This window comes from Dromaius novaehollandiae, chromosome W (assembly GCF_036370855.1).
Source record: "Dromaius novaehollandiae isolate bDroNov1 chromosome W, bDroNov1.hap1, whole genome shotgun sequence".
Taxonomy (NCBI): Eukaryota; Metazoa; Chordata; class Aves; order Casuariiformes; family Dromaiidae; genus Dromaius; species Dromaius novaehollandiae.
In genome coordinates this window covers 26,398,093-26,422,986 of record NC_088130.1, presented here as the reverse complement: position 1 = coordinate 26,422,986, position 24,894 = coordinate 26,398,093, and the positions used below count along the sequence as shown (strand labels likewise).

The 24,894-nt window shown below is 36.8% G+C and overlaps 1 protein-coding gene across 3 annotated transcripts in view; it reads right to left on the bottom strand.

Annotated features, from left to right (window-relative positions):
- The window catches only part of LOC135323463 (tRNA-uridine aminocarboxypropyltransferase 2-like), a 110,049-nt gene that overhangs the window by 58,350 nt on the left and 26,805 nt on the right, over positions 1 to 24,894 (bottom strand). For 2 of the 3 annotated variants that reach the window (XM_064499744.1, XM_064499745.1), the window contains exons 2-4: positions 22,151 to 22,241; positions 19,441 to 19,535; positions 1,681 to 1,870 (exon numbers count right to left, since the gene is read on the bottom strand). In XM_064499744.1, coding sequence (XP_064355814.1) covers positions 1,681 to 1,870; positions 19,441 to 19,535; positions 22,151 to 22,241 — 376 coding nt within the window. Of the gene's footprint in view, positions 1 to 1,680; positions 1,871 to 19,120; positions 19,148 to 19,440; positions 19,536 to 22,150; positions 22,242 to 24,894 lie in introns of all 3 variants that reach the window. The other variant, XM_064499743.1, reaches the window with a different exon arrangement.

Genomic DNA, 24,894 nt, shown 5'->3' with positions numbered 1-24,894 from the left:
TCAGATCTGACATAAAATGGAGATTTTGCCCTCTAAAGGAAGTTGTTTGCAACTTAGACATATAGCAGCTTAGTTTGGCATTAACAGCATGTTAACTAACAGTATTCAATTTAAACTATTCTAACATCACAGTCAATAATGGTTTGCAAAGTCTGCAAGTTTGCAAATTGCCAAATTTTTTTTCATCCCCAGAAAGGATACAGCCAGCTCTTCACCGATTAAAGAGAAATTCAGTAACAAATAATTTGTTCCATTATTAAAAATGGGAATATCGATACTTTTTCCACAAAATACCTTCAACAATAAGTTAGAGAATAAGACAGCTTTGTCAAAAAATTATACCTGGACAAGTGATCCTCATCTCTTGGAACTACTGCAGAAAGAAAAACAGAAGTCTTGTTTATACCAGTGTTCAATATTTTTATACATGCTGAAAAACTGCCCTCTAAGCCCCAACCACTATGCCAATATATGGGGAGAAATATCTTAGATGTCATTCCATCTACAAGAAGCCAAGAGATGAGGACAAAGTACTGCCTCTTATTTTGATCCCAAGCAAAACTGCTCCCTTTTCCATGCTTCTGCAGCAGATACTGACTTGAGTGTGAATTAGTTTGGCCATGAGATTTCAGCACTCAGATTTTTTACAACTTTATCAAGGAAGAAGCAACCAGAGAATCTGTGCCATAACCAGGCCTCAAAACACTACAGCCTTCACCATGCAGATCCCCTGTGCATACAGTCTCCTTAACAGATTTTGCAGGACTTGAGAAGTAGCCACTTGCACACCATCCTCCACTACAGAAAATGACAACACACACACAAGTGCCAATGCAGTTTAAGTACACCATCACAAGGGTTTGTTGTCTGTATTTCCTAGACCACGAACAGGATTTCCATTATGAACTCGGTTCCTAGAAAGCACTCCATAAAACCTACCACACCTTCCACTAGCTGCCGACATAACTGTTAGTCAAGAAAAGGACAATCTGGACACAGAACTGCAGTGTGCCAAATGAGCACTTTCCCTAGAAAATCTGTAACGCAGGCATTTAACCCAGGTACAGCATTGTAGTGTAAAGGAACACAGCCTGATGTGTTTACATAATATATATAAAGCAAGTTCAATCTAATAATAGGAAAAAAGTTTCTTGAAAAACAGTGATAGAATCACATGTAACTAAGCTTTACTGTCAAAGCTTACCGAAAGGTTTTCATATGGTGGAGGCCAAACATAGGAGACAGTCTGACATTTTCATAAGGGACTATTCTACTTTCATCTCCCTGTTAGGGCAATACAAAACACTTATCCAGGAAAGAAAACGCATATTTTGTTGCACATGTTCTAATGTCTCAGGTAACAGAGAGGCAAAGTTTTCCATGCAAGTCAGAGTAGCTCTCAATCTGCAAAGGAATTGATTATGAACTTAGATGCATTAATTCAACAAACCAAAACAAATGCCAAGTGATAAAAGTAAAAATCCCACTAAGTCATCTTTTTCATAATCGCAGGTTTTTTTTATTGTGCAAGTTTTCCTTAACAGTTGGTTCTAACTAGGGGAAGGGGGGAAGGAGGGGGAAATTCCATGAGATCCCCCTTTAACAAAAAGGCTCCTTTTCTGGCTTGTCAGAAACCAAACATATGTTCTACACATGTAAAAAACAATACATACGACTTACCTGCTTGGGAAGCCGGAAGAGAGAATTTTTGTAAAATATATCTTTAGCCTGACTCCATGTTCCATCGATGATTATCATCACAGATGGACTGGAAGGCATCAAGGCAATTTCTTCCAAATTAGTTGCTTCAGCTCCAGGATACAAAATTAGAGTATTGGGATTTCTGCACACTGTGGCTAATTCAGGATACCTTCAACGCACACACACAAAAAGATAATAATAATTAAACATTTCCATGACAAACACACACTTCCAGGTATTCTAACCTACTAAATTCAATTCATCTTAATTTTACTTAAGTTTCTAGATAAATGTCCCTCACTCAGCCACCAATCTCTTCTGAAAACTTCAGGTAAAGTTCCTGGTTGCCCCTTACCTCCTAATTGGGGGGTGTAGTGGGGGGACACCCCCCACAGATGTAATCAGTGAAAAGCTTAATGAAGCAATTGGGAATATTTTCCAATGCTTTAATCACTACAGATTAAGAACATCCTCTAATGTCTGTTTGAAGTGAAGATGTTTTGAATTGTTTGCTAAAAGTTTAACATAAATATTCTAATAAAATTTATTCAGATGCTAAATACAAAAATACTAGCCTCCCCTTTTTGAACCTTGAATACATAAAGACTATCAGTAGTCCTTCTGGTCAGTGTCCATAGGACATTTCTGAAAATTTTTATCATCTCAACTTGGTTTAAATTACTACTTCTATAGGCATACCCCCAAACCCCATACATTCTTCTCTTCCTCCCTGTTGGTCTGTAGATTTGGCACAAAATAGATGAATTACTTATTCTCTCAAGTGTTCACATTTTGAACAAGTTACCATAAGAATCAGTGAGAGGCACTGTTACTCAGGTCATACTAGAAGCTTCAAAAACCCACCTGGGCAAGTTAGTCAGCAAAGGAGAAACTGAGGAAAAGCTAGCCTTCTAATCACAGCTCATTACTTGTCATGAATCAAATCCAGTAATATCGGCTCACAGTCCTCAGAACTGCATCAGTTCAGGAAGGAGACAACAAAAGGGTTGACTGAAGCATGTGCAGCAGACTAAGAAATCAGTTCTGCATAGTACTTCAGAGGTTATAGAGTGACTGACTGTTGGGGAAGAGGGAGCAGAGTAATACACAGTTGACATTTTCACGCTCTGAAGTCGAATGGGAAGCCAGTACAGCTTAACACTGTTCTGGCCTCCTTACCTCCTATATGATATGATTTCTAAGAGGACCAAAAGCATACCCAATCATTAAGCTCAGTGAGTAGCAATGCCCCTCATCTGGTGTACTATCTTCAGAGTATCTTCAAAACAGTCAAGTGAGATACATCAGATATATCACCATCCATTTAAAAACAATTAGGAAACCAAAGCACCTACTGCATACGATCTACAAAAGGGACCAATGCATGGGGAAGATCAGGTACAATGGGATTTACAATAGTCAGTGCACCAAGCGGGCTCTCCATGCTATCTAACAAGAACCACAAAGGACAAGTATATGTGCCAAGACACCAACAGAAGCAGGATTTAAAGATACCAGCTCACAAAGGCAAATTCCTAATGCTATTGTACTCTCAGTTTTGAGGCCCCAGGACCTGGGTACCTGTACCATTTCTCTAAAATTCAACCATCTCCTTTCTTTCCTTCCTTAGAAGAAAGAAAGAGGAGGAAAAAAGGCTAAGAAAGCAATGCTTAATAACAGTTCTTGAGCTGATATGTATTAGGTGTACCTCAAACCTGCATGCTACTTCACTCTGGACAGATGTGGAAACACAATTTGATCAATGTTAAGTTTAGGCAGAATTTCAGTCCTAAGACAGACTGTGAGCTCAAGACTTGTCTAGGACCACATAGGAGTCATCCAAAATGGCAGAATTGAATTCAGTGTGCCAATATTAGCCCAGAGTTAGTCTTCCAATATTTGACCACCATCACTCTCCAAGTAAACAATCCAGATGGTAGTGTTGAATCAGACCATTGCTCAACACTGTCAATGTTATTTACCAAAAAAAAAAATCCAGTAATAAACTTTTCCTCCAAAATAAACAAAGAAGTGTAAACAGAAGACAGTTGTAAAATAAGTCTGTGATAACTTTCTACCAAGGACTACATGGAAATTTACCTGAACAAGTTTTAACCTTAACTTACATTGGTAATTTGTAATCACTTCAGCTTAACCACAAGTCATGCTATACATGATCATATACAATAGGTATTTCACTACAGGCTACCAAAACACTCAAGGTTTAAATCTACAAAATTGGTCATTAGCTTCAGATGCTTGAGTGCCCAACTCCTCAGAAGAGCTAGGTATCCTAATTCTGGGATGTTAGAGCTTTAAAATAATCAAGATCTTAGATGACAGCTAAAAAAACCCAAACAAAAAACCCACCCACCATCTTGAGTGATGCTGGGCATATGTAGAGAGATTTACCATACTTTTCTTTCATAGTAAAAGGTTCCTAAAAACGCATGCTGCTCAACCCCTTGCAGGCCACGGTACCTCACATTAATTGCACTGTAGGCTTTGGGTTTACTTGTTTTCTAAGGCTTTGCTTCCTGTTAGTTTGTTACCAATACACAGTGCAATAGCCCTTTTCCTGCTCATGACTTACCACTATCAAGAATTTGCCTCCCTTCCCCAAACAGGTTTTATGCAAATCCTTTAGTGGCATTTAATTATAACTGCATAAAAACTGAGAAAGTCTCAGAGAGACCAAGTCTGCAACACTGAAAAATATAAGTGGACCTTGGTTAACTGAACAAACTGATGCAGCATTTGAAAGGCAAGTACCTATCAACAATACCACTTTTCACAGCCACTTGGCAAGAGGACGCTTCTGATCTGCTTGCTTTGGGTAAACACCAATACAGTATATTTAATCACACACTACTATTAAAATACTGCTATAGGGAAGGATATTCTCTGCTCGAGCCAGATGTTTTAGAAGGAAGCCATTATAAGAAACAATTGTGAAAAATTAGCCATTTCACTGAAATGCTGAAAGAGCTGTTGCCTGCTCAGCTCTTTTGAAAACCTGATCCACACACTAATAATATAATTTTTTTTGGCATACAAGCTTTGACTTGTATGCTTAAGCTTACTATAGCACAAAGTAAAAGATTATGAATTAGATTTCATCTCCATGTAACTACTTCTAAAAGCAAGGGCATATAGTCCTACAATAAAAATACATTAAAACAATGTCAATATTGATTTTTTCCCCAAATACCACTAATTTACTCCATTGTTTAAGTACACAAGTAATTTGAGACAAATAGCATGGCTCATTAAAAATAGAGAAGACTTTTATTAAGGTTGATGTTTGTATTCATGACAACTCATGAAATATTAACCAACATGCCAGCTTTGAAACTCTCCTCAGAGCCACAGCAGAAGCTCCTTGCTCAGTGCTATGCCTATACATTGAAATGTATTTTTGCTTTTCATCTCCACCACACAAAGATGGAGTTGAAAAACTCAGCACCAGACCACTCACATATATGCACTACCCAGCCCACCCCTACATTGTCTAGAAGCATCCCATTGACTAGAGACAAAACCCAGGTCACACATCAGATCAGTAAATTAGGAAGGAGACATGCAACTTTACAAAGACACCATCTAAGCCCAGCAAATTGCTAAATTGCTGAGAGGGGAATCAGAAAAGTCTCATTAGAGGCTTAACCTGCTATAAACCACTCTACTGTGAGCTTATCTTTTGAGGTGGGATGGGTTTGGGGTTTTATTTATTTATTTTTTCAAACCGCTGTTTAAATTCAGAGACATAATTCTGTAGTCCACCTAAACCAGTGAACACAGGGAAATGAAATACAACAGAAAGAAGTAGGGTAGGAATGCAAGGATTCAGTTGGGGTAAGCACAAGGATAAGTTAGGAGCACAAGTGCAGGCAGTCACATCAGGAAAACTAGTCTAAGCTAAAGAAGGATTAGTTGATTGTTATGAAGTAAAGTTTCACACAGCAGCTGCCTGCAGTCAGAAAGGTGATTTTCTTACTCATCTTGCCATACCTTGATGCACAGCACCTGACAGCTTTCATAGCATCAGCCATCTAGCCATGCAGTTTTGGCAGTGCAGATGGAGAACAGGGACCTGTCTGTTCAGGAGTCTGCATTTGCTGCAGACAGGATACTGGGACCACATGCTTCAAAAATGAAACTTTCTTCAGGATGAAGTTTTCTTCAGGAAACCTCTCAAACAGGCTTGCCACTAATTTCATTATAACTTGAATCCATGAACAGTTCAGTGAAAGAACTCTCTTGTGATCAAATCCCTTCTCACTGGTGTTCAGGAGATGGTAATCTTCTGTCGTCCTTGAAGCCTCATGCGCAAATGCTTGAACACAATTGTGGCCTAATGCTGGCAAACATGTCAAAGATGATAGCAAGGCTCGGCACAGTCAGGAGCACAGCAGTTGGCACAGGAGGTCAGAAGAGGACAGGAAGAAGAGAGCAAAGCGTTGTGTCTGCTGGCCGTTGCTAGAGACAGACTTTGGTTACATGTTATTCATATGTAGCTTGTCTTAGGACATTCCATCATGCTTTCATAGAAGCTTTGCTTAGTCTGAAATACGTAAAAGGGACTTGAGTTTTACCTGACATTTTAATCAGTACAGCCTGCATGCTCATGGCAGACTCTTTGAAGCTACCAAATCTCAAGAGAGGACTAAAGCTGAATTCCTAAACAACCAGTACTTTTTTCCTACATATCAGAAGCTGACCTTAAAAAGATTTTACAACTCTGTCAGTCAGGGGAAAAAAGAGAAAGTTTCTGCATATGCAAAAAAAAAAAAAAAAAGTTTTCTTAAACAGTCCAGCTCCTCCTGAGCTTTAGCTTTTTCGAAGAGCCTGCAAGTACGCTATAAACTCAAAACTGAAATGAGAACTCATTTCTGACTTTAGGTACCATACTTTAGTGTACTGTCAAACTTGGTGGGATTCAGAGTTACGTCATTTTGGATGCTATTACTCAAATAAGTTCATTTAAAAAGCAGACCTGCTAGAGTACTTCAAATGCAGAGTTGTTCTATGTTAGTAACAATCAACTACGCAAATCCTTCATTTATTTTTGTCACATGTATTCATGCACTTTTAACAGCTGTTATCAAAAGCTTCATGCAGGTTTGTTATGATTATGACTTCAAAGTCATGAACCCAGATCCTTTTTTCCCTAAATTGAAAAAAATTACAGTGAATCACTGATGAAGTTAAATGTATGCAATTCACTCACACGTATGTAACAAGGAAGAAAAACATGCAGATCTAACCTTCCACCTCAGCCAATATGACTAAGTTCTTAATTCTTAATATTGTGCAAAGAGTTGAGAAGACAGCTTAGTTCTTTCGGAAATTTGACAATCATGACCATTACATAACAGATTTCAGGTGGTGTAACCTGAAAGAGCCTGATAATGAACATGGCTTCATTGTCTGTAAGGCATGATCTAGGTTTGTAAGTTAATGCAGAACAAAGAGCAGGCAATATAATAAATTATGATTTGAGTGGTATGAGTGACACTTGAGGGAAACTAAAGAGGCCTTAAATTCACATGCACTGGACATTAATAGAAAAAGAGGGAGGTTGCTCAAGGTTACAGTCACAGAAGGAGGTGTTGCTTTTGTTCTCTGAAACCTACAAGGCAGAGCAGGATCCAGTCTGTCCTCTGCGGGTCTCTAAGCCAATGCCTAAGGACAAAAAAATTTCAAGACAAGACTAAGAGGTTAATCAAGAAGTGGGAAGGTAGGATACTGGAAAAGAAATTCAAGTCTTACTATTTCCACAAAAGAAAGAAGCAGCACAAATTAAGATGATAAAATACATGGGATTAAAGAGAAACCCAAAACCTAAGTCATAATTATTTCATTATGTCAGAAAATTAGTAGAAAGAAGTATAATAAATATACAGACAATAGAAACTCACTCAGATACTACAGATGGTTAATACCATAAATCTAAGTGCACATCAGAAAAGCTAGGTACAAAATGAGAATACAAAACCATTCCACAAGTACATTAAGAGCAGGAAGAAAAAACCCACAAAAACTGGCCTGCAACTCAACGGGGAAAAAAAAAAAAAAAAACCAGCAATACATAAAACCTCAAGTTGAATCCCACAGTTGAATTTTGCAATGGAATCATACAAGTAATGCAAAGAGCTTCAACAAACAAGTCAGCTCTTCAGTTACAATATAGGCACCTCAAGAAGTACTCTATCTCAGTCATAACAATTTGTGCAAAATCTGGAACTGTTTGTGAGAAGAAATCCCTCAAAAAAACATGAACTGAAGAAAGTTTAAGGACAAGAACAGCAAGAGTAATCAAAGCCTTTACAGAGAAACTGAATAGACTAGGTTTGAATATTTTATAAAAGAGAAGGCCACAGGGAAATCAAGGCAGTATCAAAAAAATCCAAGTACAAAAAACACAAGAAGTTGCCTGTTCTCCCTGTCCCCAGTAGACAGGAAGAGAAATATTGAGCATAACTGCAGCAAAGATGCATAGTGACCAAGGAAAAATCCTCCCAAGATTTTTAATGGTAAAAAATTAAGTCCATATATTAAAATAGATTCACTGATACTACTGTAGAGACTCCACTACTGGACTGTATTAACACCAGGCATATATACAGTTGATTTTGCCTTCTGTACGAGAATAACATAGTCACATCCTGAGGATCTTCCAAGCTCTACCTCTGTAAGTGTGCTACTATATAGTATAGCAAATATCAAATGCTAATGGCCTTCTTTACTCTTACTCTTGCATATGACTTCCACTAATGGCACTATACTGAAAGAATGTCTTATCTATAGACATCAATGTTTCTAGTGTTCCCACACATGCACTCAATATAACAATCTTCCTCTGAAGACTCACTTCAGGTGCTCTACTTACAGTCTCTGCATATATTACTAGCTTCTGAGGTTTCAAACTACAAGCATTCCCATGCAGAAAAAAAACAAACAAAAACCCCAAAAACAATTATTATTTATGGTTGCAGTATTCCATTTCATTCCATTTAACATTTTCCTCCAATAATTAAAAATTTGACCAACCTGAAGATCATCAACTTCTTTCTATATATACACACATTAAAATTCCTTATTACCCTCCTTTCTACAACAGTTAATGTACAGCTCATGAAAAGATGTGCTTTAAAGGTGTTTTAAGGTATGTCTATGGCCTTGAACCCCAAGGGAAATGCTTACAATACATCTCAGGCAAATCATTGTCCAGCCTCAGTTTTAGTATGCAGCAGGCACTCTGGGCCTATGTAATCCATTTAGTCTTACAACAACACTCTAACCAGAAATACTGGGGTCTTTTTCATTTCTGCCTAAACTGTATCCAACCACTTTGTCATAGAAGATTGATATGTTCTCATGACCATACTTAAAACAAGTAGCATCTCATTGTTCCTGGGATGCATGCTTTAGAACTGTGCAAGTTAAACACTGTCTTATCTTATTATAATACAGTCTTTGCAGCATAAACATTTTTATTACACATCCAGAACCAGTTTCTTTCAAACTCTTTAAGGGCTTTCAATTCAACTGGAAACTATTAAACTTCAGTGTTAAATACAAGTGTTCAAATTAAAAAAGCCACATTGCCAGTTAGCATCAAATAGTATTAGTATTATAGAAGAGATGCTCATTTAGCATCTTTTAAAAAAGAAGTAGGTTAACAGGAACTTCTCATTTTTTCCCCTCATTACTGCTACTGGTTCACCTTCGCAGGTCACTTGACTTTTTACAAACTCCTGCACCTGAGAAGCTGTGGGAATACTGATCCCCACAGTTCTTGTAAGATAATTAAATGAATCAAGTCAACAACTCCCTTTACTCTGCACACTTAGAAATAGTTCCTCGGGATCAGTGCTGTAGCATAAGAGATAACAAGGAAGAGAAAACTGCTGTTTCCATACTAGTCTCTAACAGGGTCTATAATCCCCCCTGTCACCACTCTTAAACAGCATGATTTTGTGACCAAAGATAAATCTAAGTCACTAATATTTAAGGTTTTTTGGACACCTGTAATTTTATAACTATTCCCCCATCTACAGGGGGCAGGGAAGTCCACAAAAAACACTTAAGTAATTCTTTTTAATCTAGGAAAACCTGTATATCACATACTTTATAACTAATTACTAAATTCCACAATGAAAACCCACCATTGCCCATGTCTCTGAACAACATTAGCTATTACAACACAAGCATATAAATAAAATGGACAGGAGCTTGCTTGTTTAAGGACTCTAGTACATCACTATCATTAGGCTGGTAGTGTGATCTTAAATTCATTTTTCCTGTCAGAGGTGGAACTGGTCTGCCACAGTGTAAAAGCTAGAAAAAGAAGGGATAATGGGTTCTCTTTATTCCGATATTATTCCTATTTCCATTTACTTCTCCTTTGAGCTGTTGTTCTTCTATAATACTTAGTTTAGTACTTTCATAAAATGAAAACTGCTTCTTGCATTTACTGTTAGTGTACTTGCAGATTTTTCTGGAAAAACCGATTGCAGCCAACCTTGGCATTTAGTTCAAGTACTAATTTTAATTAATATTATTTCTCTCTGCCACCTTAAAAACAAATCATTTTGGTTCATAATTATATTCAATCTGTAACTATTTTCAGTTCTCATTCCATTATCCAAAAGCAGCATGGAAAAATTTTGAAGACTGACAAAAATCATGAATCATGTGTCTGACTAACCTAAACCTAAAACACACTAATGTGCACACAGTCATTTCTGATGTCCTTTCTCCACAGACCCCCTCACACCCCCCAGTAAGAATTATCCACCACCACAGCTGGGGACTATCGGTCAAAATAGAACTGCAAAAGTGCTGCTGTGAATTTGAAACTACACCTATGAAAAGGAAAATCAAAGTCACTGTTTATAAGTGACATGAATCATTCTCAGGCTAAACAAAAGTCTGAAAGCCGATGTTAATCCACAAGACTGCAGTAGACTAGATAAAAACAACCTGTGGTACAGCAGCTTGTAGGCAACTGTTTTAGAAGAATAGTTATCTTCTCAGTTTGTCATTACTGCAGGAACAAGAGAGCGAAATACTTTTTCTTAAGGACCAGTTGAGGTGCATTTTGTTTCTGTTTTTTAAATAACCAAAATAGATATCTACCTATCCTATCACAATGTAAACTAAGCACTACTGAGAAGAATATGTAAAGGTAGCAGGGTACGTTTACAGTTTGGACTTATGGGATCAGGAACTGCTTTTCATTTCTAATTAAGACATACTTATCTTGGTATTTGTACCATCTGTAGCATCACAGTATTTAATGATAATTCTCAAAGAACACAGACATTAGAACAGAAAACAAACATTCAGATAAAGCATTTTAATAAATAAGCTATATTTATTCAGTTACTTGACATATTTAAGTTGTGCATAAAGACTATGAAAAGAAGAAAAACAATATACAAAACAGGAATGCAGTCAGAAGAACACTTTATTCCTCTAAATTCTCAACTCACTGGACTAAAAACATGGCTGAAGCTTTGTATTAAGAATATTATTAATATAGGTTGAGATATAGTATCATCCAAGAGCTGAATATTGTAGCCTCAATCCCACAAAACCCATCAGCATCTATGGATTAAATTGCATGGGCAGAATATCTCACCCCGTCTTCGTGCCAACAGTCATAGTTGTTAATATAGACAGATTAGTTTTGAAGATGAATGCAATGGCAGCTGAAGGAACAGTTCAAGAAAGAGCTACAGGAACCATTATCTTCGCAGTTTTTGCTTTGCCAGTGGCCGTCAATACCAATTTGGAAAGCTAAAGTAGGTGAGCAAGAATAGTCATTTTCATTTTCCCTTCAGACTGTATCTTCACTTCTACAACCTTCCTTTGACAGTTTTTTCTGTTCTGAAAACTGGAACCATTTTATCCATCTGCTTTTATAGCACACTATTGGATAGGTGCTGTAACTTTTTGGTAAATCAACCTGGGGCAAAGAAGCAGCAACAATTTAAAGCCAGTAAGTCTCGCACTGTGCAAAAGCATAAAGGTATAAATGCTATAGAACAGCTCCAGTCATTCCACTGCTGAGTTTGTTTTGCTTTGCTTTAAGTGAACTATTACGCTTATTTGCAAGTTTCATGCTTTGAACAAAAACCTCGAATATTTAATGACTTTCTAGATAAGTTTATTGTGAGGGGAAATCACATATGAAAACATACATTTCCATATTCTACTGAAAGTTTTTTTTTCCCCCATACATTATATTCAGTACTTCCTATCTACTGCTTATATAATCTAAAACTTAGCAAAAACACTTCATGGCTTATGTAGCACCATGGAAAAAGGTAAGAAAACCAGTATACAGGTTTTTTGTGAAAATTCCTTCTATAAAAAAAGCAGCAAGAAAGATCATTTGGTTAAGTTATATCCAGCTTCTTTAAGCAATTAACTGTGGAGAAGCCTAGCTCATACTGCATACAGTGATACTTCGCAATATCTAGCAGCTATAATCATAGACTAAAACTCCTCTCTCCTACATAACACATACATGCAGACTAAGCCAACCCTCACTCAAATAGCATGTGGGAATTATACAGGAAGCATCAGAAGTTCCAGCAATGCTAACAGACTTTCATAGATCTTTTACTGAGCCTTAAGATGCCTGTTATGGAGCACAAGCTAGCGATCCATTAATATTTCTAAAACCTTAAAACTTAATTTCAACAAGATTCCTTTTTTCCTGCTAAGCCTGTAAAAGTTCTATTAAACATTTGTTTTCTGTAATGTCTCTATTGCATTACCTAACTTTTTTTGGGCACTATGAGTATATTAACCACGTGTACTCTGAAAAGCAGCATTTCTTCAAACTCATTTTGGAGAGAAAAGGGAAATTTGAGACAGAATCTGGCAACTTAATGAACACTTGAAGTAGCTTCACAAGGGACAAAAGTCTTCCACTCCTTCCAGTAGAGGAATTCTCCAAACATGCCCCAAGCCCAGGAGAAAGACAAGGCAATTCTAGTACCAAGTATAATAAGAAAGCAAATCAGAGAACTACCTGGAGAACAGAATTTAGAAGAAAGCTTCAAACTAAAGCAAAAATATCCAAGAAAATTAGCAACTGAAGCCCAAGAAATTAGTATTAGAAGTAAAGCATATATTTCAACAGCAGTGGTAATTAATATATGTAGAAGTGTCAAATCCCTTTAATTAAAGTACATCCACAATTACTTCTCCAAAAAAGCAGCAAGTTTTGCTTCCAGTAATGCATGTTTCTCCTCTGTAACCTGGACTAATACAGCTTGTTTCACCATTAACATGAAGTATTCATAATGATATGAAGTATTTGTAATGAAGTGAATTTTCTTCTACAGTGATAAACACCAGTCTTTTAATCACCAGTGATAAACACCTGGCCACATATTGAGACTTTTTTCCTGATAGTTGATGTCCCTCTATTCCATGCTGACAATGTGATTCTTGGACCTTCTCTAGTATGCCCTGCAACACAACTATGTAAGTCAGTGTCTGGTACAATCAGTAGATACGGTCCTGGTACCAGTTTAGATTTAAATATCATGTGTTCATTCCTAGCTAAACGGCTAACTCGAGGCAGACCATACTGTCATAACTACTAGCTCAACCCCCACTCCCAGCAGCAAAAAATAATAATAAAAAAATAAGAGTACCAGCTTCCTAATGTTGCTTTTATAAAAAGGGTTGAATTCAGTTCAGTTTATATTGTGTCGCTCCCTTCAAGCCAGCCTTAGACAATAACATCCCTTATTCCATCAGTTACTTTAAGAGATGACCAGAAGTCTACCTTGGAGCTGAAAGGTGCGATATTCAAAACCAGTACAGCCAGAGAAAACATACCTAGAGTTACGCTGAGGAATCTCAAACCCGATATGGTAAAGTACAGTTCTAGAGGTAAATGTGCTATGTTAGCATTCACTACTTTTAAGCACAACAGCAAAGCTGACTGGCTATGCTCAGGCTCTTAGTGCTGACTGAGATAAGGAGAAAGATGCAGATTTAGTTTAATACAAATAATGGCACGGAAAAACATGAAAAAATAAAGTCTACCTGAATAAATAATGAACCATATATTGTAAACAGTTTTAAATTATTTGGTAAATGGTAAAACTTCATTAGGTGATAGTTGATACAGTGAAAATATTTTTATTTGTAAGTAAGCAAAAGAAAAGTGCCATAGTTAAAGCATGCAAAAGTACCACAAAGACCTTTATGAAATTAAAGTTGCATTTTATTACTTCAATATTGGTTGAAGTTAAAAGTTTCACCAGGTGTTCCAACTCATTTCTGATCTAAACTACTGATCTGTAGCAGAACTGGCAATTTTACTGTACAGAATTTACTGCAGAGATTTCTGCAGCCTGATTTTGGAGAGCCACGCAAATAAACTTGTAATTACCTCCTCACTGTTCCAAGCAACAGGGTTATGGACAAAGATATCTGCGTCAGTATTCCCAGTAGAGATCAATCATTGCAGCATATGATTTTAATCACAGTGCATAGAATTAACAAACTACATAAGCACGAATATTTGCTGCAGGAAAAGGTTTGAGGGCAAGACTACCATTTGGTTTTAAAAAATGAATGAAGATCAAAATCATCTTTTCCCCTCAAACTGTGATGACAAAGCATAAAATGAAACTCAAAAGCAGCAGTTGCAAGACTGTTCATATGACTAACAAAAAAAGATTCTTGGTTAGAGTTCAGATACAGTTGCTCTTTTCTGTACAGCATATGCCAGAACACCCTGTTGAGCTGAACAATATTATTATTCAAGAAAAACTGCCTTCAAAAAGTTTATTAGTAGCCTAAGAATGAACAGAAATTCCAGAAATGATACTTCATTCATGAATGAGAATCTGGTTGGGTTTTTCCCTTTGTATTTTCATAGTTGATAGCAAACCCACTGCTCAGAGTTTACAGCAATTGTTAGATATGGTCCTATGAATGATCCCAAGAGAAATCAGGACACATCCTTCCCCCCCACCCCCTTCTTTAAAGCATTATCTCTATTAAAAATATCTTAACAGACATGGAAGAAAATTTAACCAATAATCAAAAAGAACCTGACATCTTTGAGCAACTGGAGGTGACAGCACATATTTGAAGAGCAAATGGAATGACAGTACACTGTACAATGAACAACTTTGAAAGTAAGCAATCAGTTCATTATTGGTATGACGAGAGGAGATAAAATTTTGACTTGTCAAACAGCCAGAACAAAGCAGTTCAATACACTGAAAAAACAGCTGTTAATAGTCTTTTGGATAAGTCTTCACAGGAAGACTGTTTTGTTTGTCAGGGCCAAGGAAAAGCATGCTATAGGCTTTGAAATAGGTGCAAGTCAGGACAAGAATTGTCAGCTCAAGCTTAATATTCACCAGAACTCATCAGAAAATTAAAATTGCTCATTCTACTCCAAAAGAGTAGATCTTAAAGTTTTTGGTACATGGGTGATGTGACCATGTGTTTGTAGATAATCTGTGCAGAATCAGATGCACAGGAAAGTGGCAAGAGACACAACTCAAACCAATGCACAAAACAAAAGGGAGAATCCACATACAGATGCAACAAGGGAGCAGCTGGCAAGCCAAAGAACAGCAGTTTTTGTAGCTAAAATAGTACAGGGACAGAAATTAAAAGGTGCAAGAACATCAAGTATTAGAAGATACCCCCAAGATGAAAATAAACTTTTGAAAGAAGGGTAAGAAGTGATGGTATTAGGCCAAGAGAAATCAAAAGATCCAGTCACTAGGTCAAATACTTAAACTAGAAGACAAAAGGAAGGATAAGACAAATATCTTTTGCCAGTGCAGAACAGAATGAAGGAAAGGCAACAAAAAGAACATACACACTATTGCATTCTGTCAATATTATCCTAGAAGAAATCTTCCATATTGAGGAAAGACACTAAAAGGAGTTGCAGCAGAACTGTATGGTTCAAGGAAAGAATCAAAGACAGTAGAAGTGTTGGTAGCAAAAGACACTAGGTTGAATTAAACAAAAACTTAGAATTATTTAGCTGGAAATATAGCAGAACTGAAAGAGCGAGGTGAGCAAAGAAAGCTCTATCATAGCATGAGAGATCAGTCCTACCAGCAGAGAACAGGAAGCAAGTTTGGGCTGATGATCATTGCAGCTAACATTGATGAACACCTGAAGACTGAATAGGAGCATGAAGGAGGAAGTTGCTGGACAATATTCAGAGAAAGGCAGGGGTATTCAAAGATGGAGAGAAGGTTAAGTTTCCATATCCTCTTGATAATCAGAAGCACTGAACCAGAAATACAGATTTAATACGTTTTGATTAAGAACTGTGAACCAGAAACTATCCTAATGCTATAGAATTTGAGACCATGAATTAAGGAAGACTTAAGAACCATAAGTCAAACAAAAAGAGTTTGGATAGACGGTAGCCAAGGCAAACTGTAAGGAGGATTTGTGAAGTAATCAGATGCAATGACACTGAAGGTAGGGGAGGGAAAAAAAAAAAAAAAAAAAAAAAAGACGTGCTCTCTGGCTTTCTGCTGCTAGATGACTTCAAAGAATGGGAAAAGAGATGATACAACTTGTAGCATGTGTACACACCTAGGAAGGCAGGGAAAAAGGAAAGGAAAACTATGCATAAGTAACAGCCATCTAAATGCTAACATGCAAAAAAAGAGCAACATGAATGGCATTTGAGTGTCAAAGTCACTAAGGGAAAAAAAACTTAAGACATGATACAGCTTCTAGTCAAGAGGAAAGCAGTGTTTCTAAGCTAAGGAAAAGCAAAACAAAGTAAGAGATGATTTAAAAAAGTAGAAGTTTTCCTAACATTCTCAGTAAAGGAGATTAAGGTGCAGACACTAAAAATCATTACAAACCATTAAAATCCATTCTGCGAATACTAAAAAAAGATCTGATACATCAATAGTAACGTTCACATATTCCTTCGCAGAAAGCTCAAAAAAGTCTAAGGCATAAAAGTTTCCAGTCATATTTACTTGTAAAGCACATTTTGTCAGGGTAAGCATTCTATATACTGAAATACACGTATACATTATTATATATATAATATACACCAAAGTGTATAACTCAGAAGTTAAAGCTTCAGTACTTCAAAAAACCCAACAGCAAAAACCATAAGCTACAGATACTCAACCAAACTGGTCTTTCAGGTCAGTAATGTCATCTGATCAGTGAAGTCAGCAAACTTCACTACTAATATGACAGTATATTTGATTACATGCTTTCAGGAGAATTAAAATGCCAGATTGCAGGAAGAATAGACAAGACTGGGGAAAGAACAAAAGTTAATGTTAACAAGTCATTTCCCCATCTTTTTCCATTCCTGTTTCAATATTATATTGAAGATATCAACTTGAAAAAGCTTTCATTAGCTGAGTGTTCTTCTAGAAGAACTTTAAAAGTTGGTTCTTTCACTGTTCTGCAATATGTCAATAATAAGGTAAGTGAAATTCAGTTAGTTTGTGTATCAACTATCAACCACAAGAAAAGCTGGGCAAAGAAAGTAGAATTAGGTAGAAGAAACATTAAAAAGCTGAGCTTGATATTTATTCTTTCACCTGAACACAAGAACTCAAAAAAACCAAAAAACACTAAGAATAAGAACTCCTGTCTGATTTTCAATTTTATTGTCATAAACATCAGAAAGCTTAGAATTTAAGCTTTAATGCTCCCCATTTATCTACAGCACTCAATTCAATGAGGAGGTTTTTTAAATGAAATCCCTCACTAGTTTCAGATGCTGATTACAAACACAATTTTGTTGAGCTAGGACAACCTGAGGAATATAAACTACATATACTTGAGTGACACACCCACTTTCCCCTTGAAGAGAGGGGGGCACTAAGCCTGGAAGAGCCGGCTCCCTCAGGCAGTATGTTTGTTCTCTCCTGAAAGCTGATCAGTTTGCTGGTGTACCACTGCTAGAGCTGTGGTGATGGAGACTGCAGAGCATCAGCTAGCTGATGGCTTCATCCTCACCTAAAACCATAACAGAATTTATTTGTGTCTCCAAAGCCTAGCCAGAAGCATGCTGAGTTTTCAAAGCTGTTGTAAAGGACTGCTGGATCCTGTTTTAACAAGTATGCCCACTGTTATTCTATACTCACAATTTACAAGTGTACAAGCAACCACCAAGGGTATTGTTCTTTTACAGGCCAGTCTCGGACTGTGCAGTAGGGTTTCTAAATAAACACTGGGGACAGTGAAATACATGCACCAAATTATCCCACTTGCAGGCACTGTCCACATTCAAGTGCAGGCATAGATTTGTTAATTACTTCTAGCCCTGCATCAGGGTAAGTCAGATCACCAAAATTCACATTAACCTGAGAAAAACTCATCTCTTTCGAGTGCATTTGTAGTATGTTGATAATTCACCATTTCCAGTGTGTTTTATAGCAGAAAATACTTATCGCATAGGAACTAGGTAATTCTGAAACTACTGAAGTTATTTTGGGGTTGAGATATTCCACAACACGTTTTGACCTAGACAGGATCCTTTATGTTAGAGCAATGTCCTTGTGGTGAAACTTGAAGGAGCTTTAAAGACTGTATTCATCACTTCCAAGAAAAACTTCTAAAGCGATTTTCCAAAAGCAGACTGTGTTGATAGTGTTCCACCCAGTGCATGTCAGTATGAAGAGTTACTTCATTTTCAGCTTTAATGGGAAGAGTGTACAGTTTCTCTGTAGCCTGAAACTGGATAATTATTACCATTATTACCATAGAAGACTAATAGAAAAGCAATGTATTTCTAATGTGCTCTAGTTACTATATACAGTGGGGTGGGAGCAGCATTCTGAATCATCTTTCAACATTTCTGTAAGGTGAACACTGAAAAAAGTTTTCTTCGAAGATTAAACTCAATTTTAAAATTTGCTTCATCAATATTCATGATTTTTGTTTGCTTTCATTGAAAGTGTATGTAATAAAGTTTAACAGTGCTTTTGTACCAGGAACTGGTTTCTAAAACTTGCTTCAAATGAAAATAAAAATTTCTGAGACCAATATTATAAGTCTCAGAGAAATAAAAAGCAAATTTGAAAGTGCCATGATCCCCTATAATCAGTTTTCCAGAAAGAAAATTTGGACAAAAATATTCTTGAAGGATTTTTCATCTCTGACACTCAAGTACAAAATACTGCTTATATTTCAGTAGCACCAAGTGTCCTGCCAAACAAAGCAAACACAGCAAGAACCATGCAAAACAGCAAGACAAGGCTAGCACCAGGTAAGAATACAGTTACAGAAAGGTTTATGAAGAGCTGCAGAGTAACCACCTGAACTTTCAAGAACACCACAGCTGAAGAGAGTGACCCAGCAAACTGGCTGCCTTATCATTCACTAGTATAGCAAAGAAGGAACTGGCCATTCTTCCTACCTGAAATAGAGATGACACTGTAGTATGCTGTGGAAGAGTAAAGATAAGGGAGGAAATCAGCCCATTATGAAAGAGATTTTATAACCGCATCTTGCTAAAAATCAAGACAGCGGGAGCTGCGAATTAGAAGAAAACCTACCAAGTGTTTCATACTATTATACCAAATCTACATTTACTGAAAGTCAGAAGCTTATACCAAAAGTTAACATACACCATCAAAATAAAAACCAAGAACACCAATTGCTGTTAATAGAGAAATTGGAAGAAACATCTCAGTAATACACAGAGAATCAGAAAAAGATATCAGCAGTCCTGCTCACCTGTCTTCACTAAAACGTCGACCAATCAAAACTTTACATTTGTCTGGAGGGAGACAAGCCACTAGCAGAGGTACTGTCCTTAACACTCGACTTTCCTGAAAAAAAGAAGTTACTTCTGAATAAAAATCAAGGAGGTGTCTATGAATTCTTAGTTTCCATCTACTTTTAAGTTTTTTTTGACTAAACCCACAAAAGTTGTATCAGCTAACAGGAAGAAAAAAATCTGCAAGAAAGAGCACCCAATTGTGATGTACTCAAATCATACTTTTGTGACCAACAATATCAAACTTAGTCTTGTCCTAACCTATGACCATCAGTGTAAGTTAATTCAGCTAGGCTGCCCATATCAGAAAAACAACAAGTTTAACAGAACATTAAGATTAGGCAAGAAAATAACATTCACATTAACATAATAGGTTGAGGAGCTAGCTTCACTTACTTTCCAATATGAAACTCCTCCCTTGCCAATATAAATGAGAGCTTGACTTTTATAGACAGGTGCTAAAAATAAAAACATTGGTATTGATGGTATGAGATTATTTATTTCATCATGATCAAGTAAGACTAATTCACTACTCAGAAGACTTCCTTCTTCATAATAATGTAAAGAGCAGCAATAAATGAGCTGGAAGACTGTCAATTATTTGTCTCTGACAAGCAAAAAAACAAAAGATCAGTCAAGTGAGTCATTCGACTGTTCCTTTCAATGTCATATCATTACGTCAGGATTACATTTCTACCAAATAAATACATTCTCCTACCAAGAGGAAAGAAGTTGGAATTGTCCAAATTAATCTAACAAATATGTTTATCAGATAAAACACAGAACCCAAAGCTGAAGGAATCAAGAACAAAAGCTGAAGCAACCAAGAAACTACACGTTCAAATACATTTCATGTTTAGACTTTTCTTAATTTTTAATTTATTACATTTTTTAGTTATTTAGCCTATTTGTTATTATACCAGCTATTTTGCATTTACCAGTGTAAAATTGTACAGTTGCTCTCTTGTTTTTCTCAGTGTTCTAATAGTGATTTGCAATGCTTTTTTTATTCACTATTCGAAGTACTAAACACAGAATTAGGGTTGGAGGACTGGCTTTGGGTCCCCTCCCTTCCTTTTCTGGAAATTAACAGTGCTTTTGGCTAGCACAGCATAATCCATGTACAATGACCAGGACAGTTTTAACTACTAAAAATATTTATTAAGAAAAAGTAGACATTTCTCCCATCCTTTCTACACCAAAATCATTTTTTCCATGATTTAAACACAATTAGCAGAAGTATTTGCCTTATATTTGATCCTTACTGTTCAATAAAAAAAAAGGAGTATATAGAGTATTATACTAAGCAAGTCAAATTTAACAGCTAGCATGAGATCAATACATAACTTCATTAAATACATATAAATAAGTTTTCCTCAGATGTTTAACACCAAAAATTCTTTCAGTTATGGAAAGAGAAGGCAGAGAAACTGAATCATCCTGAACAGATACTGTCCACTGTACTTTAAGGGTTCTGTCTTGAGCCACAGCTATCAATTCAGTTTTGAAAAGTACAGAACAGCCAACATTTTCCCAGAGATCCTGCCAAGGATGACAAAAGGCAGAAGGTAAAACAAATGTGTATGGGGCTAGCACACCTAACTATGCCACAGTCCTGGCAGAGGCCATGACAGTAAGCATAAGAAAAAAAGAGGAAACATACCACAAACACCTGCAGAGAGGAAAAAAGTTAGGCCAAGCAACAGCAAATAACACCTTCACCTTCCCACTATTCCTGTAACATCTACCAGGTTTGTATCTAATTAGTTTTTAAATTGCTTCACAAGTTAAAAACTATAATCAATGTAAGGACTATCACGCAAGAATAGAAGGTGAATGGCAAGATATCTGCTGCTGTACAATAAATGATTCCTCTCTTTCACAATACCTAACACCTGCACAAGTCTACCTGGCAGCATGTCCTCTAGTCGAGACACTGCAAGAGACATGTAAAGCTCTATCAAGCAAGGACAGCGCCACTGCAAGCGCCACTGCAAGCACTAACACTGTCTGCTAACTGAGGTACTGTATAATGCTGAATAAGTAAAGAGCTGGACTAGGAGAACACAGGTTTCCAAACTCCACATCCTTATTGTGGGCCCAGCATCTCTCCAATTCTGTGCAACTGCAGTCCAGCTCGTAAAATCCTTATAATCTACCATCATACTTGATCATTAGAAGGCAAGAAGAGCATTAACATAAACTCTGCTATTGGTTAAATTAAAAAAATGAGTCCAGAAAATCTCCAAGAGCATGAAACAGGAAAGAAAAGGATACTGTAGGTACATTAAGTCCAATATAGGACACACTTTATCACCTAGAATCTTTGAAAAGCAAAAGTGCCTTTAGCAGGAGACAATGCAAAGAAAGCTGCTGCTTTTGTGGTTCACAAATGTGCTCCTCTAATAAAGTACTTACAAAACATACCATTCTGAACTGCAGCTATAGTCTTTGTTGTCTAAATATTTAGGGTCACCACTAAGAAGAATTCCTTAGTTCAAGTATTTAACACAACACTAGCAAGGAGAACTGCTGTAATTAAAATACGCTCCTCCCTGGACCAACTTGAAGCCTCTGTGCCACACCATACCAAGACTCAAGATTAAAACAGGACTATTCAGATAAGAAAACATGTCTTGTGTGTACAGAAGTTGCAGAATTACTCACCTCTGCTGGATGCTGAATTATATATAAGCAGGTGGAGACTTTTAGTGGATGTACTGGCAGGAATGGACACAAGCACACCTTCTGAGGACGGCTATGTGACACAGAGGAGGGAAGGAAAATAAAAGTAATGACAGATAGAATAAATATATTACAAATACATAGCCCATCCCAAGAGCCACACTAATAACTCCCCCCTTACAACACAGCATACTAAACCAGCTGAAGTAATTTTCTATTCACAAAAACAATCGTTCCTAAAAATGGAAAAAGAAAAGATTTAATTTTAAAAACAAACAAAACCAAAAAAGTTCAAAATCCTTTCTTTATTCAGATAAGAGTTTTAAGAACAGCATTCGAATACCTTCTACAGTGTGGTTAGGATTAAAGCACTCTAAAAACCCTTTTATTTTCTTTAAGAGAAACAACCTATTAGTAGCCATACCCAGGGAAATCTGTTATTGCATTTCACACCAAGTTAGTGTTTCAATCATATAAAACAATAGAAACAATACTTTAAAGAAGTATACACACAGGAAGACCCAGACATGCTATACTTATGAGCAAGCTTTTTTTATTTTAACTCCAGCTACGCTGATACATAATGTGGGACTGTAAACAAGAAGCATTAAAACAAAAGCCATTTCAGGAATTTCTATTTCAAGTCTAATGAAAAAGAACACAGAATAGATCCAGCTATTTAAGTCTTTGGTGCACCATACACTTGTTAAAATAACTAGTGGAAGAATGTTACAGAAACCCATACCAGAATGGCTATTCTCTAGAGCATCCTGAAACAAAGCATTACTTCTTACCAGTAAATGGCAGCACTGCAGAAAGACAGTAGATAAGAACTCTTAACAGCTGACAGGCTGTGTTAATCTAAATCCACTACTTCTAGCCCTATCTACTAAGACAGATGTTTGTTTTGAGATTACTCCCCTTCTCTATGGGGTCCAGTTAAAGTTACCTAACAGCCTAAGTCCAAACTGGAGAAGCCGGGGAGTAGGTGGAAGGAATTGGTACTGGTCAAAATAAGCACTGGAGGAAAAACATTAAAATTCAAAGATTTAGAGTAAAAGGTTCAAGGCCAAGTAACTGAACTAATTTAAGATGGAAATTATTCAGGTACACATTTCTGATAAAACATTCAAGTCGCTCCCCTTTTTTTAATTTGCACTTCTAGTGTTGTCAGTTTCTTGTTGATACTCTGCATAACTTTGGAATATCCTGCTGTATTAATGCACAGGCTTTGAGCCTAAGCTTAAGCACTCAATTACAGGAGTCAGTGGGGACTTTTACTGCAAGCTCACTGAAACCAACCTCACTTCTGGGTCCAATCAGCCTATACTTCTGCAGTTCTCCAACACTGTACCACCGTCTTTCTTCCAAAAACTTCTCTTTATATGTAACTGACTTCAACAGAAGTTTCTGAAATCAGTTTGTTAACAAGCTGGAAGCAGCAAATACTCCCAGAGGCTGTTACCTCTGCCTTGAGAGTTAAATAAAAGCTCACCTTCTTTTTGATCATCATATTTACTGACAACTCAATTTTATATTAAGTGCAATTCCTTGGTTTCTCCTCATTATTACATATTTACTCTCATTAATAAGAGAAGTTGTTGACATTCTCACCATAATGGCACTTTCTCCTAGGGAGAGATTAAGGCATGAAAATCTACTACATAAAACTATTTCAAAACAGTTAGCCCGTGACTGCAACTCACAGAGCTGCATTGTTCACTAGCTTTTATAACCAGACAGAAACAGTTTCCAGTGATTTCTGACCTCAGGGTGTTTACTATAATAAAGTTGGCTAGATATAATTTACTTATTTTCAATCTCCCTTTTGTATATGCTTTTTGTATTTTCCACACTGGTTTATGTTTTTCACAGGTAGCTTTTCTGAGCTTTGTTAACCTTATAAAAAATAAAGGAAATTACCCAGAAAGCAAGCATTTTTAAGTAGTTACAGAATCAACCCTACCTATAATTTGATTTGTAGAGAACAGAGCACAACCCATTACAAATAGAGCACTTTTCAATATAATTACTTACATATGTATATACATCACTTAACTTTAAGCACCCAATTAGGTACCTAATTATGTTGAATATGTATTTTTACAACCCCATCCTGGGGGCACAAGGACTTACTTCTGTACTTTCATTTTGGTACCTAATGGTTATTGTGCTCTTGCAGAGAGGAAGAAAAAAAGAAAAAAGGAAAACAAAACCACATACTTTAAACTTTATCCCTACATGAAACCTATATTATCAGCCTGCAAGAGCTGGGTAGAAAGCACTTCAGAACAAGAGAAGCTCTGTTCCACCACCACAAAAAGCCGCCTATACTCTGAGAAAGGCCACCTAGGCAGAAAAGGCCTTTTGTATTTTTCTTTTGTTTTAAGTTTCTCATGCACTCTTGCCCTCCACATGCAGCTGATGGTACAGAGGAGTAGAGGCAGCAACAGGGAACTTAATGATAAACATCAGCCTTCATCCATTTCTGGAAATGGTAGTCATCTGCAGACTCCAGGAGGGAGCAAGCTTTCGCTAGTCAAACCTTTTCCAAAGTAAGGATATCACAGGCAAGAACTGTAGTATTTGGAATATTAATGGAAAACTTGAGGGCGGGGGAAGGATTTGAAGGGAATGATTTCTGCAGTATTATCCACTTACATGCAATTTCACTATAGCTCAAAGCTATCCAACAGGTTCTTACCTGTTTTTCAGTACAGCATTTC